This window comes from Typopeltis vanoorti, chromosome 1 (genome assembly GCF_054136105.1).
Source record: "Typopeltis vanoorti isolate ZY-2024b chromosome 1, IOZ_Tvanoo_1.0, whole genome shotgun sequence".
Lineage (NCBI taxonomy): Eukaryota > Metazoa > Arthropoda > Arachnida > Uropygi > Thelyphonidae > Typopeltis > Typopeltis vanoorti.
Genome location: NC_143549.1, coordinates 99720777 through 99737468, shown reverse-complemented (window position 1 = coordinate 99737468; position 16692 = coordinate 99720777). Strand labels below are relative to the sequence as shown.

The following is a 16692-nucleotide window of genomic DNA, read 5'->3' as shown; positions in this document are numbered from 1 at the left end:
ACCCCCTCGCCTCGTATGGAATATGTATGTATGCTACTTCTACTAAAATTTATAATAAAATACTCTGCTACATTCAAAAGAAAGAACTTATAACTAATTTCAAAAAATTAATACAAACCTCTAAAGAAGTGCGCTTTCTGTCAGATCTTACAGAAGCGATCATATGCACTGTTTCTTGAGAATTTTTTATGGTATGATGACCTTCTATACCAATATTTTCTGTTTTCTGGAATTCCTTGACATCTTTATTTTCCACATCAAAAAATTCTGTGTGATGTTCTTTGCTGTGTTCAGTTGAAAATGATGAATATTTTCTTTTAACAGGTAGCAGAGGTATAGATGAAGAAACATCAGAAGATTCTTCACTATGCTCTTCAACATGCTTATTGTAATCTGTTGTTACCTCTAGCTGCCTCTTTGAAGGCGATAAATGGGAAGAATTTTTATGAAAATCAGAACTAAGATTCTTAGTTTGTTTGTTGTCTGTGGATAATGATGACTGTAAATGAATATCTGCAACTGATGAGGCTTCATTAACTTTAGGATCTCCTCTAACATATTTGATTGGTACTGATGGTTTTTTTGGAGGCAGTAAAGGTGGGGAAACCTCATAGGCTTCTTGGCTGAATGTTAAAGGGGTCTTTTCTGTTAACTGTACTTCACTGTTATTTCGAATATCGTGTGTGACATTTTCACTATGTTTTAGCAATTTCTTTGGAGGCAAGACAGGGGGATCCTGATTAATATGTGGAAATTGTAGATTTTCTTCCTTTGAATGGCAAAAAGAACCTGATTCTGATGGCTGAAACGTGGTAGTTTCAACTACTTCTGTTTCCTTTTCATGAGATTTAGATGATAAGTAATTCTCACTATACTTCAATTCCTGGCTATCCTGTTTTATTTGCTTTTGATAGTCATTTATCTCTACAATTTCACTGGTTTCTATTTGAGAATTTCCTTTAGCTAACTTTTTCTTATACATATCAATTGCTTTGGTACTTACCTCATGATAATTTTCTTCCGAAGAAACTAAAACTGTTTTGCAGTCACTAATGATTTTTGAACTTTTTCTCTTGTGATCAGTATTCTCAGTTTCTGATAATAATGTATCACTACTGACAATTTTTGAATTAGCTGCAGAATTCTGATGCTTTTCAAGACTATGTTGTCCAGTAGTCATATCTTGTATCTCCTTGACACACTGATCTTCGTATTGTTCTTCATTTATTTTAGTACTTACATTTTCAATAATTTCTTCCAAATCCTGCTCATTCTGATCTATCCCTTCTAGTTGATCTTCTTCCTCATCCTCCTCCTCTTCCATATCATATTCCCCATCTTCATAATCTTCTTCATCTTCTGCTCCCTCCTCATAATATTCTCCGTCTTCTTCCCCTTCTTCTTCTTCTTCCATTTCACATTCTCCACTTTCATAATCTTTTCCATCTCCCTCTTCTTCTATTTCACATTCTCCATCTTCATATTCTTTATCTTCTTCTTCTTCTTCTTCTTCTAATGAGTCTGTATGAGAGCCATGTTCTTCATCTATCAAATATATATTACCATCTGTATCAACAGCATATTGATTTGAATATTCATTTGTTAACAATTCGTCTTGTATTTCATTAGCTGGATACATATTTCTCCAATATCCAGGATCAGTCTCAGTTAAATATATATTGGCATCCAAGTCATGTAATTCTTCATATTCTAAATCAGTTGTATATAATTCAGATTCAGCATCATCCCAATGATCTGAATCCCTTCTTGTGTATATTAAGGAATCTACCTCAGACCAGTGATGTTCTATTTCACTTCTTGAGTATAACTCTCCATGTGTATCAATAAAGTGATCACTAGATTCTCTTTCAGAGTGTATATAGGAATCTACATCAGCCCAGCGATCATCGGATTCAGATTCACTGTGAGAGGAATAAGACACAACATCAGTCCAATGGTCTTCAGATTCATGTTCGGGTGATTGAGCATGCAATTCATTGTCTCTCCAATTATCATTATTTGAATGAGGACCTACAGATGATATGTCATGTACATACTGTTCTTTACTTTCTTTTCCAGCTATCAGAGACTTTGTATAATCAGTTTTGCAGTAATGATTGTCCGTTATCAGATTACCTTTGACATCAGTTAGAGATGGATCTTGGTTTTCTAAATTGTTTAAAGAAAAGCCTTTAACTGATGTTGGAATGTTATCAGAAATGCATTCAGGAAGTGATTTATCCTTTTTTTCTTGTTTTGATATAATAACGTCTAAATTGGAATGTTTTTTTTGTTTTATAGATATATCCAGGTATTCTTCTTCAACTTGTTGATCTAATCTCAATGACATATTTTTCTGAACCCTCTCTTGTGGAAGAATTACTTCTTTATTATCATGCTTTACTGATGGCAACAATTTATTCTCCTGTAAGGAATTATCTCGCATTTTGGTATATACTTGCTGTTGTTCCCACGATGACCCAATATTCGGCATTTCCTGTGCTTCTGTTATTAATGCAGAAGGAACAACTTCCGTAGATGCCTTCTGAGTTAAGTCACCTGATACCATTTCTAGATTTTGCACAACAAGTGGACTCTTTCCTGATGCTTTTAATTCTATTTCTTCTGAAGTTAATTTAATTTTAACAGGCATTTTCTGTTTACTATCTATGGCTGCAGTATTTGCATCTACTTTTACTGTCTGACTTATAATTTCCACAGTCACACTGGGAACTGCTTCTGTCACTGATAACTCTTCCTGCTTTGTAAATTTGGTTTCTTCAGCATCTTTACAGGATTCAGTTTTTAGCTTTTCTTCTTGCACACTGCTTGAATGTGATGTTCCAAAGCCAGACTCAGAATCTGGCTTCGAAACATCTATAAACTGTGTACTTTTTGTTTTGTTTATAACTGCTACATCAGCTATTACATATTTTTGATCAGATGCCACAACCGAATCAGATCCTGATTTCATATCAGCTGTTACATATTTTTGATCAGATGCCATAACTGAATCAGATCCATCAGATTCTGATTTTATATCAGCTGTTACATATTTTTGATCAGATGTCATAACCGAATCAAGTCGATCAGATCCTGAATTCACAGTTTGTGAACAGGAAGTATTTACACCTTCCTCTTCAGTGAGATTTACTGTAATCAAAGTTTGGTTATCTGTCATAGACAATTTCTGTAAGGATGACATATATTTCAGTTCAAATTGATGCTGTCCTGGAGAAGTATCTGTCTTGTCTGACTGCTCTAATTGTGAGGGCACTGCTAAATTGATGTTTAGTTGTCCTTTCTGCAGGACCACTGCATCTGCAAGTGTGCTTACTGTTTGGTCATTTGTGATTTCTGTTGATGAAGTTATATTATTTTCTTCTTTTTTTTCCACATTGGAAGCAGATTTTGTTTTATCATTCATTGGTGCTGCATGTTCAGTAAGTTCTTCAATGTCTATTATTTCTTTTCTATCCTTTAAGGCATCCATAAATTCAAACGAATTACTTGGCATAATATCAACAGAAGCTGGGATTAATTCTTCTTGTTCTGTTGTAGTTGATTTGGATTCTAGCAAATGCAAACTCTCTTTTGGCACTGCTGGTCCTATTCTATTAATTAAAAATTTTGTGGATTCTTGTTCCTCTAGAGATATTGCAGTTACTATATCCTCAGTTGATTCCATATATTTTAAAGATTCAGACATTACTCCATTACTATGTTTCTGATTAAAAGATTTGGATAACTCCTTCTCTCTGATGGCAGTACAATTTATCTTTGGATAGATATCTGCCAAAGATGATGAATTTGAAGCAACTGTGTCTTGCTTTTCTGAAAGTACTATCATATCATGAGACGGTGTAGCTGTTATAATAGACTTCAACTCTTGTTCAGGCACTGCTGGTATTGGCATTAGTTGCTGTTCTTGTATGCAGCCAGGAACATTGAATTTCTGATTAGATTCACTAACAGAGGATATTCCTAATTCCAGTTGCTCTTGAACTGGTGAAGGCGCAAGACCATCTTTCTTAACCTCTTCTATCGGTACTTGAGTAGATGTACTATTTGGATAATCTTGCATTTTCAGTGGAAAAATACTTATTTCTTCCTGTTCACTTAAATGGGATATAGTATTAGAATTGTTTATTGCTTCTTGTTTCTCTTGTTCTATTTTCTTCTCTTCAGGAAGTGAATACAGTTCTTCCTCTTGCTCCATCATCACTGCCTGTTTCTGTTCTAAAGAAATGGCAGAGATCATTGATTGTGATGAATGCATCGGTAGAATAGTTGTATCAAATGACACCAATTCCTGATTCAGTATTGAAGATACTGTTTCAGCAATATCTTGCTCTTGGTAACCAGATACTGCCTGTTGGTCATCTGTTACTTGTTTTTTATTTTGATTCAGTTTTAATGAGATATTAAGATTTGTTAACTGTGGGTCTTGTATAGAAGATATGGCATCAAATGCCATTGATTCTTGATTTAGTGTGGAAGATATTACATCAGAAATCTTTAACTCTTGATTATATGGTATCTCTTCACTTTTTATAGCTATTTGTTGTTTTTTTAATGAAATGTCTGGTATTATTAACTGTGATTCTTGACTGGATGGGATGGTTTCATCAAATGCAACTAATTCATCTGTCTGTGCAGATGATATTATATCAGGAAAATTTGGTTCCTCTTTGTTATGTGTAGTTTCCACAAAGATGTTTGGCTCATTTATTGATGATATTATATTAGAAGATGTTCCTGGTTCATGTGTAGAGGAAACATGGGTAACTTTTACTGATTTTTGTTCTGAATTTGTTAATTGCTTTTGAAGAGGTAGCACAGTGGTAAGACCTGATTTCTGGTCTTGAGTACATGGCACTTTGGATTTCTGCACTGAGAATTCATTTACAAAAGACATTATCTCCTTCTCTTCACCCACAGATGCACTCTCAGTAAGTGGAATGGCTTCATGCCCTTCAAGAGTAGCTGAACTAATAAAAGATAACTTAGATTCTTCTTCTTCTTGAATACTTTCTTTCCCCTGCTGCATGATAGATAAAGACATGAGAGACAATGTTCCTGCTTCAGATTCAGAAAACATTATGGATGGGCTTTTCTTTATTTCATGCTCAAATGGAATTCCTGGAGCTTCTTGAACTTGTTTTTCTTTTGTTAAAATGATTGCAGAAGGTTCACTTTCATCTTCCTGCTTTTGTGTGCATAACAAGTTCTCTTCTTGTCTAAATGGTATAGTACTAGTAGTTACTTCCTGTTCCTTCTCTGTCAATGCCTCCTCAGTAGATGGAGTAATTGAAGATTTTGACAATTTTGTTGTGAATGAAACCTTCATTTCATCTTGGTCTTCATGTAATAAGGCAACAGGAATTTTAACTGTCTCTGGATCATTAGTAGGATGCAAAGTAAATGTGCATGTTACCTGCTTAGTAACAGATTCAACTAGTTCTTTCTGATCTTGAACTTTTGTTAGAATTGTAGGAGTTGTCTGAAGCTTCTGTAATTCATTTAAAGGTAATGTATCTTTTTCATCCCACAGAGATGATGATATTTCAGCAGCTGTAAAGATGTCATGCTCTTGTAGAGTCTCCCTTTTTTTCTTACATTCTATAGATACACTTTCAGGTTCACTTTGCTCTTTTTGCTGCAAAAGGAATTTTTGATCTGGTCCTTGAATATCTGGAGTGACCACTGAGGATAAAGTCTTCACTGAAAGTTCACTTTCAGTTTGCGATGTTTTACTTAAAAGGACTTCATTAAATTCTTCTTCATTCACTACTGTCACTATTACAGAGTCAGGTTCTGGTACTATCTGGGATGAAGAAGCAGCAGAAAAAGAAAGAATTGAATCTTGTATTTTTTCTGATGAGGATAACACTGATTCTGATGCAGATATCTTTGCTGACTGTATATCTCGTGACACAGAAATTGTTACATCAGCTTTTGATGAACTATTCTCTAATTGTTTTTCATATTTAATTTTATTATCTAAATTGTCTATACATTCAACAGAATTGATAGCTGAGCTAGATTTAGATGATTTTACATGAGAATCTATATCAACCCAGTTTTCTTCAGATTCACTTTCTGAAGAACTGATGTGTGATGGCACATCTGTCCAATATTCTTCTGATTCATTTTCAGACAAACAAGTATGAGATTTTACATCAGTCCAATGATCATCAGATTCAGTTTCTGAATGCAAATGAGAAGTTGCATCTTTCCAATGATCTTCATTGTTTTCTTCTGCAGAATGAAAACTGCATTCACTCAAGGAAGAATCTGTAAGTCTTCTGTGGTAAAAAGCTTCCATCCATTTATCATACATATATTCAGGAGAAGCCAGCCGAGGTTCAGCAACTGGTGTAATATCTCCACTGTCATCTGAAGGTACAGTTAATTCAGATAAATTATCCTTTATATTCTGCATAAAATTTACAATTTGTGACTTCTCTTCACTGACATTTAGTGAAAGAGAACCTAATCCGGAGCTTTGATCAGAACTCTGGTAAAAAATATCACCTTCCATTGCTGTTCCTGAATATGGATAAAAGAATTCTATTGTTGGCTGATTTTCTTCTTCTTCATCTGTTTCTGATGAAGAGACACTCTGTGAATCTACACTGCGTCTTTTTTGAAAGAATAGTACCTGCCCTTCTGGAATTGGTCTTCTTAATTCCAAATAATTAGAAATATCGTTTTCGTTTTGTTTTCCCTCAGTTATTACAGAATGTGACATTTCTTTCATCTCAAAACTGGCAGATTCATTAACAGCACAAACCTCCACAGTTCTGCTCCCATATTCAGAAGTGAGTTCATATTCCTGATTAGTACAAGATTTTTCATAATCTGTTAAAGTGTGAGCAGGAATTGATGTTGGAGATAATGATAAAGGTTTTAATTTTAGTTTGCTGTCTTCATTCAGAGTATTTGTTTTCTCTTCCAGCAATGCTTGTAGTTGTATTGTAGTTGTTTCTATGTTGCATTCTTCACCTGTCAGAGAGGCTTCAGATGAAGTTTCTAATTTATATTTTGTTTCCTTATTCAAAATAGTTTTAGTGGACAATAAAATTTCTTTGTCTGATTGTTCTGATACTGAAGTAGCAAATTCATATTCTTGGGGAGTTTTTGATTCTTTATCTTTAGTCAAAATAGTCTTGGTGTGTGTTATGTCTTCTGATGCTGCTGAAGCTATGAGAATCTCACATTCCTCATAGTTCTGGGATGTTTCTAATGAACAGAATTCTTTAATTTTACTTTTCTTCAATGATACTTTCTCTTCATCTCCATAAGAAATTGATGATACTTGTCTAGATTCTGAATCATCAACTATGTTGTTTATATTATTCTTGTTGGTTTCTTTTGAAGATAAGGTTGTTGGTTTATTCTCATATTCTGAAGGTTTTGAATCTTTATCTACATCCAAAAACTCTGTTTTAGTCTCTTCTACTTCTTGCATAGTCATTGTACTATATTCTTCAGATTCTGAATTAGCCACAGAAGCAAGTTGTTTCTCACTACTTGTTAGTAATTCATTCTGCATTTTGTAGTCTTCAGTAGAGGAAAATGACAAAGCCAAACCAAATTCTGTAACTGTATTCTGAACACTATTATCGGTTTCTCTCTCCTGTTCAACAAGTTCCTGTAGTGATAAACTCAGAGATGGCACGTATTCACATTCCTGTATAGTTTCAAGCAAATCTGTCATTTTAGGTTCATTATCATTCATTTGCACAGAATGCTTTATTGATTCTTCTGGCTCAATGCAACTTAATTGCACAGATTGCTGAAACACTTCTATTTTTCTCAATATTGGTTCACTTGCTTTTGTTCCCTCTACTGTTTTTGGCTGTGTTAATTTCTCTTGCATAATTAGGGTTGCCACAGTGTTTGATTCCTTGGTACCTGCAATTTGATCCCCACATGATGAGGCAGAAATTTTTATCTGTTCATGTTCATCATAATCACTAATAGTGCCATCTTTCCATCTTTGAGTAAGAAAAGATAGTTGGCATTCAGAGAAATCAGTAGGCTGAAGAGATAAGTCAGTTTTTTCTTCTTCAAGGTACTCCAAACTTTCCAATTGAATATCATAATCTTCTTCAGTATACAGTGCAATCTGTTCATTTATTTCACTTTCTTCAACCAAAAATGGAGCATATTTGTTTGTACTTAAATCAGACTTTGGCACTTGCATTGACATTTTGGTTGCTGTAGAATCTGTTTCATACCACTGATCATCATCTCCTTTAGCTGAATGATGTATTAAGCTGTCAGTGACTTGTTTATTTATATCATCTTTATTTATATAAAGAACTGTGTCATCACTGTTGTGCTCTTTTGAATTCAAGGATGAAGAAGAAATTCTCTCATTTTCATGTGATTTTAATTCTGATAGATCCAGTTTTGTGGTTTGTTCTGACTGATTGTTATGGGAATATGCATCACTCCATATTTCTGGATCATCATCAAATGAATCTCTCTCTTTGTTTTGATTCAAATACTGAGCATGTGCTCTTTCAGAGGTTTCACCTAAATGCATAAAAGAATCATGAAATCTTGAGGTGATTGAGTGGTTTTCTAAATCTGTATTCTGAATAAAAGAATCTGGATCTGTTTTGTCAGTGGATGATTTCTGCAAAACATGGTTTTCATGATTTTCAGTTGGAAATACTTCTCCTTGCTTACTTACTAATTCATTTTGAAGTGGTTTTTTGTTGCTTGGTGCATCACATGATTTTGTGTCTTGCAGTTCCACTTCCTTTTGATGATCAGAATAATTAACATATTTCAGGTCATCTAATTCTAGTTGGTTAGGCAATGGCTGTATATTATCCTCATTTATATAAGGTGCAGATAATGTTACTGCAGTTAAAGCTGCTTCTTCAGTACCTCTGGCTTCTGTGGTTTTCATATCTTCTTGAGAAAATGTGAATGCATTTTTCATTGCTAGTGTTGGCTGCATTTGTTCTTCTACAGGTTTAATATACTGTTCTAAAATCGATTCAGTTGCATCTAAAAAATCTACTGTCTCCTCCTTTTCTTCAATCAAATGTGCCATTTGAATGTCTTCTCTAGTTCCTGTTTTGTCGGTACAAGGTTTCTCAACATTATTTTCACAAGTTTCATAAAACATTTCTAGTGTTTCTTCTTGTTCTGTTTTATAACAATTTATATTTACACCATGTTCTCTTGTAGAATCTTCTGGTAAATGATTTTCTGTCAGAACATTAAAAGATTTCTCATTAGTAACTATTTTAAGATTATTAGACACATATTGCTTGGGGTAAACTCTTTCAATAAACTCTTCATAAAAGTGACCTATTATAGATGGAATATATTCTTCTACATTTGCGATTTCAGTATCTGGTGTATGAGAAGGAAGAGAAGGAGATGCATCAGGTTGAACAGTATTCAGAAAAGATTCTTTTGGAAAATTATGCTTGGGAGTAATGGATTCTGAAGATAATTCACTTTCTTCTTCTTTACATAAAATTTCTAAAGGAGTACTAATGGCTTCAGATATTTTTAAATCATAGTTTACTTCTTCAGTATAAGGGATATCAGAATATTTTTCATATAGATTACTTTCAGATAAATGAGGAAAAGAAACTTCATGATTACTTTGATCCTTTACTTTTTTTTCTGCTGTATTCCTGGACACTGAAATGTTGTCCTTCATTAGTTCTTCTTGAAACATTTCAAGCTTAACATCCTGACAAAGGCATGAAGTTATTTCAGACATTTTGTGTTCCTGAGAACTCCCTGGAGTAACCTCTAACATTTTGAGATCTTGCTCAATGTTTGAAATAACTTCTGATATTTTATAATCTTGATAAATGTCAGAAATAACTTCAGACATTTTGGCCTCTACACAATTGTCTAAAGTAATCTCTGACATTTTGAAATCCTGACAAATGTCCAAAGTAACTTCTGACACTGTGAGATCTTGACAACAGTCTGAAGAAGCTTCTGATGATTTTAGATCCTGACAACTGTCCAAAGTAACTTCATGCATTCTACACACTCCATAACTATCTGAAGTATTTTCTGACATTTTGGAATCTTGATCAGGGAAATCTAAATAATCTAAAGAAAGAGATGGTGTATATTCACCATACTGACTAAAAAAAAATTCTGCTGCTGATGCATCTGGGATAGGTATTTCATCTTGGCTTGTTTCTTTTTGTGCCTTTGAAATCTGTATATCATTGGAATAATTTTCAGGTATACTGTGTATTTTCTCATATTCTTTCATATCTTCTGGTTCCATTTTTTTTAGATCTTGAGAATTAGTTTCATTAACTTTTGCTGATAATATTTGTTGCTGTTCTGGGTATAGGGGAATTTTTTTAACAGTTTCTTCATTTACTATCATTAAATCTGATGACTTTTTAAACGAATCTTCTAAGGAGGGTTGTGGTGATGAATATTCCTTCTGTTCAGATGTTTTTTTTTCATTCTTAAGCACATATTCTGGTTCAAGTGCAGCTTCAACCTGTGAAGACTTACTTATTCTTTTGGAAGCTACAGTTGGGAGAATGTTTTTTTTTTTAGCCCGTTTTGGATAAGTAACATCATACTGACCATAAAAATATTCAGCTGCTGAGCTAATACACTCTTTTTCTGATAAATCAAATGAGGATGATTCAGTCTGATGAGAGATTTGCATTTGTGGAATTATATCAACTGTTTCAGATGCTTCAGGTGATGCAGAATGCAATGTTTGCTGTTCTCCAATCTTGTTTGTCATGCTCATTTCTGTGAAACTTTGCACAGCTGACTGCCTATAATCTAATTCTGATTTAACATCGAATGCTTGGTCTATGTCAGGTGATTTGGAATGCGGCACCTCTAACTGCCCCTCCATTCTCTTTTCATCGGTATCAAAGTTTTTGGTATTTAATGCTAAATCCAAATGCATTAAGTCTTGTTCTATATCCTTGCTACTTTTAATGGTTTCTTCAGTTAGACTCTCCATGTCCTGACATACTGCTCCTTCTGTTGGTGAACATTCTTCAGAGATTTTAGTATTTAATACTAAATCCAAATGCACTGTGTCTTGCTCTGTGATTACGGTGTCCTTACCACTTTTAATGGTTTCTTCAACTAGACTCCCTGGCTCCTGAAATACTGTTCCTTCCGTTAGTGAACATCCTTCAGATAATGAGGTCACTTTTATGACCTTTTCTTCCATTTTCAGAGCAGTCACCTCATCTAGCTTTGATTCTAATACCTCAGTTTTATCTGGATAACTGTTTTCTTGATCTTTATTAATAACAGGCTTTAAAGGTTTTGTTGACACCTGCTGTTGAGATTTTTGCTTGGTAATGATTTTCTTCTGCTTACTTTTTTTTTGGGCTTTTAACATCATTGATACTTCTTTATAAGGTCCAAAAAAGTAGTCAGCTATAGATGATAACTGCTCCTCAGTGTCTTCTTGTAAAGGTTCTGGTAGAGCAATAGCTGATGTTTCTTCTTTTACAGTGTGCTCTTCTTTTATGGGAGAAGATTCTGCAACTTCTGTAACCAGTTCACTTTTAATTTGTTCAGCTGTTTTCTGTCTCTCCTCAGACTTCACAGGAGATGGTGTGGGAACAGGCTTTGGTTGTGTTCTTTGACTTCTTGGAAAACTTTTCTTGCCTCTTCTAGGATATGTTACCTCTTTATAACGTCCAAAGAAGTATTCTGCAGCTGATGACAACGTATCTTCAGTCAGCATTAATTCACTTTCTTGTTCCTGTTGAACTGTCTGATTAAAAGATTCAGTTTCATTTTCTTTATGCAGAAGTGCTGAAATATCTAATTCACTATCCTTTTTATCTGCTAATTCTGATATTGCATTTACTACTTTTTCTCTTTCTTTATCTAGTATCGAAGTATCTTTGAATGATGGTTCTGCATGTATAACATTGTCAGTTGTTTCTTCAGTTAAATTGATTTTGTTTATGGACACACTTTCAGAAACTACATCTAATTCTTCATTTGGAAGTTTTTCTAAAGATTCTGAGGGTAATGTAAGGATTTGTACTTTATCTGCTTGTGATTCTTCAGGAATAAGAGTTGATTGTAAAATATCATATTTGCTATCATATGTGTTAGTCACACATGTTGAATCTGGTAATAGTTTCTCTTGCTCTGTTAAAGTCAAAGCTTCAGAGACATTTAATTCTTCATCAGTTGTTATGCCAACTGTTGTTATGGACACACTTTCAGAAACTACATCTAATTCTTCATTTGGAAGTTTTTCTAAAGATTCTGAGGGTAATGTAAGGATTTGTACTTTATCTGCTTGTGATTCTTCAGGAATAAGAGTTGATTGTAAAATATCATATTTGCTATCATATGTGTTAGTCACACATGTTGAATCTGGTAATAGTTTCTCTTGCTCTGTTAAAGTCAAAGCTTCAGAGACATTTAATTCTTCATCAGTTGTTATGCCAACAACTGGATATGAGGACAATGTTTGCAATATAAAATTATCATCTCCTTTAGTGACTACTGCTACTGTCTGACATTTAGTTGGAATCGCTGCATTATATTCTGATGCTGTTTGAGTTATTATTTTGTCTATAATTTCTGGTTTATCAACATATTCACATTCTTGCTTTGACATTTCAACTGGGAGATTAGATGAATCTTCATCAGTTATGTCAGGAGTAATTCCAAAAGATGACAAGGAAAGTTCTGTCTGCTTCATAGTCTCCATTTTAGAATTCTTTTCCACTGATAACGCAGTTTCATTCTTTGTTTCAACTTTTTCTTCTAATGATAGCACAGATGTTGTCCCAGATTGTTCCGTTAGTAAAAATGACTTGCTATCTGAATACAATGTGATATTTTCTACTGCATCAGAATTCTTCAGAGCTTCAGTTGGAGCAACTTGAATGGATTTCTGTTCAGATAGTAGTTGGCTTTCTGAATTTGTTTCAGAATTTGAAATATTTGCCATGTCTAATTCTTGAACTGAGGAAAGCTGAACTTCTGAAGATTTTATTTCTTCCACTGAAAACGCAAGTTCCTGATTTGGCAATTCTTCCTCTGCTTTCAAATTCTGCAAATGTACATCTAACTCACTTATTTGCATATGTCCACGATCAAATGATCTTCTGGTTCTTGGTGGGGGAAAAATTGGTGGAACTTTTGCTTTATTTCGTGGTGGTGGTGTTGGCATTGTAACTTGTTGATTGGACTCTTGAATGTCCTCGTGAATCAATGCTGATGAAGCCAGGGGTTCATTTGTATCTGATATCTTAATGTCTTCATGAGATTCTCCAGTCATACTATCCTCAGTAACAGCCTGTGGTGGTGGTGTAATATTTTCCCTTTTTTTGTAAAGGTCATGAGAAGTCACATCATCTGTTAAAATTTGTTGATTCTGTTCTAGAACATGCTCTTGAATATGTGTTGAAATTGATGGTTGAATTTTAGCTGTTTCTAGTGATTTAATACTTTCATCTTTCTTTTCAAGATCTTCATTTGTGGTTGATTTGTTTAGTGAAGAGTCAACAATCATGCTGCCTTCATCACCAACCTGTAGTGCTGTAAAATCATCCTCTTTCTTGTACAACTTATTAAAATTATCATCAAACACGACAACTTGATTCTGTTCTAAAAGTTCCTGTTGAATAAGTGCTGAAACTGACAGCTGGGATTTGGATGGATCTGCTAATTCACCATCTTCATGCTTCTTTTCAAGATTTTCAACTGTGACTGATTTTTTCATATTAAATTCCCTAATCATGTTACTTTCATTATTAACTTCAAGTGTCAAGGAATATTCCTGTGCATCACACATGTTATCAAGAAATGACACTCCATCTTGTTGATTCAGTTCTGGAATTTTCTGATGAGCAATTTCTGATATACTTAATTCTTGTGATGACACCAATGGCTGACATTTAGCTTGTTCCATTATTTCAATATTTTCATTTTTCTTTATATGTTCTTTAAATATAATAGAATTATCTACAAGACATGTTTCAGTTATGCTACCTATACTATCCATTTGCTCTGCTGTGATATCTTTATTCTTCTCAAGATTATCAGAATTTAATTTTCCTTTACTAATGGTTTCTTCAATAACATTGCCACTTTCATTATTAAACTGTGCAGCTGGAAGGTTTTCCTTTGACATATCAAGTGTATCAGTTAAATATTTTTCAACAAAGGGTTCTTCAATAATGTTTCCTTCCTTGTCTACTTGAATCCATTCATTATGTGATTCCAGTTTAATCCATTCTTTTTCATCAACTTGGGATTCAAGAATAATCTCTGCTGTCAGTTTTTCTTTGATTGGCACTACATATGGTAAAGCCTCCTCTTCAGAAATCTTTACAGTTTCTAGTTGAGCTTCTGTCACATCTTGAAGAAATGCATCTGATGCTGTTTCCATTTCTTGTGATTCAGGACATAAATCATGGTAATCAATTTTTGTCCACTGTTCTTTCACATCATCTACTATATTCAAATTGTCTTCTGTTGTATTATTATTGATTAGAGTTTGTTTAACTTCATATGTATCTTTCTCTGATACTTCATATGAATTCTTTAATAACAAACCATGTTCATCTTTCACTAAACTAGAAGATAAATCATGCACATTGCTTATATTTTGGGGCAAGTCATTTTCCAGAATTTCTATTTTGTTGGATTTTTGTTTTGGATAGTTATATAATTCAGGAATAACTGGTTCAGAATCTTTTGATTTTGCATTCTTTTCTTCTTCTTCTTCTACTTGTACATCAGCAAACTGATCGGCTACTTCTTCAAAGGCATTTATTGTTTTATGATATACATATGATGGTTCTTCCAATTTTTCTTGTAAATTTGCTTCAACCATTCGTATTCTTTCATCCACCAACTGCTGATTTTCGTTTTTTGTTAGAAGCCTGTTATCATATTCAGTAATTCTCTGGCCAGAATACTCTACTCTCATCCACTGATCATGAGTGTCTTCTTCCTCTTCTTCCTCTTCCTCCCAGTGTCCAGTATATTCTTCTATCCACTGTCCTTGTGAATCAACCCAATGTCCATCTAAATCCTCTGGAAGTTCATCATCATCTTCAACCAAATGTTGGGTTGAAAACTCTAGCAATTTAGATTTTGAGCTGACCTGAGTTTGAGTATCAGTTTTGGTATTTTCTTTGGGTTCACTTATAGTAGACATTTCTGATGAAGATATTTCATATTGATTTTCTCGTCTATGCAGCTGCTCATTCAAAGGCTCTAACTCTTTTGAAGAAATATCTTCTTTCAGGACAGCTGGTGCACTTCCTATCACAACAAAACTGCCTTGATCAGATTTTATTGGTAGCTCGAAATCCTCCTGTGATTTTGACAGATAAGTCCTGGATTCTTTATGTTTTGCTGAATCTGGAGAATATTCTATATGAATATCTTTCTCAACATTTACAGAAGTAGACAAATCTGTACAAATGGATGCATTATCATAAAATCTTTTGTACTTTTTTTCACTATTATCAGAAATTTTTCCTGCTTTACTTCTGGCTAATCTCCTCTCATTTCTTGCTTTGCGAAGGACAGAAAGTCTATTAAGAAATTCAGATGTTTTCTTTTTTTCTTGCTTCACTTCCTCTTCAGAAAAGCTTATATCTGATGTTGCTTCTGTTTCTAATGAGTGATCACGTTCAAATAAGGGCTTTTTGCTTTCCTTTTTACTCCCTAATACTTTATATTCTATTTTATCCTCATATTTTGTAAATGAATAAGGCAAAGAATCAAATGACAAAAGGTCTGCATATGCTAATTCAACATCACCTTCGTTAATTGTAAGTGCTTCTACTATGTCTTTTTGATCAAAATTTCCCCTTGCACTCAGTTCTAAAATCTGTAAAATTAATAATACAAAAATAAATAATAAATTCCACAGTTTCCACTTAAATCTTAATGTAAAATTAATATCTTAAATGTATTGCAATGTAAGCACCTCTGTAACGCAATTGGAAGAACGATGGCACTTTGTATCCTTCAACTGGGAGGGAGAGGCTTAAGCTCGATACTTGTTGTGACAAGAGGAATCTTTACATGGATTTTTTCAATTGAAGGTAAGTTAGCTTATCTGATATGGAGGTAGCAGGGTTTTTTCTCCCAGAAACTCAAGTTTTTCATTCCTCATACAGACAGATTGGCCATGAGTACACACGAAATTTATAGACCAAAAAATACTAGTGGTGGTGGTAGTGGGCAGTAGAGGCATAGGCTGTGTAGTTGGCAGATTATATGGTGGAAATAGAGTTGTAGAGTAGATTGCCTATCCTCAATAAGTCTTTGGACTTCTTGGAGGTGTTATGTAATAATAATAACTTTTCTAATAGAAATGAAATAGAAAATTAGAAAAATTGCCAGCCTGGTTGGCCGAGTGGTTAGCATATTCGCTCTCCAGCCAAAAGGCTGCAGGTTCGAATCCTGCCATGGCAGTGGTGTAGCTAGAGCTTTTGCACCCAGGCAGTCCCTGAGTTTGCTGTCCCTCTCAATACCCACCAAAAATACTACAAAAAGTCAAAACAACGTATAGGGAAATAAATTAAAACACTATGTTTATTTTCGAAGTAAAACTTTAATTCCAACATTCTAAAATGTTATTTTTCTTGCTTTTCTGTTAGCAAAATCATCAATGACATTGGCAAAGTTTATTTCATAGTAATGTAGGTAATT

The 16692-nt window shown here is 34.0% G+C and overlaps 1 protein-coding gene across 1 annotated transcript in view; it reads right to left on the bottom strand.

Annotated features, from left to right (window-relative positions):
• The window catches only part of LOC150110251 (uncharacterized), a 653148-nt gene that overhangs the window by 212459 nt on the left and 423997 nt on the right, over nt 1-16692 (bottom strand). The window contains exon 13 of the mRNA XM_090398596.1: nt 119-15865. Coding sequence (XP_090254722.1) covers nt 119-15865 — 15747 coding nt within the window. The remainder of the gene's footprint in view (nt 1-118; nt 15866-16692) is intronic.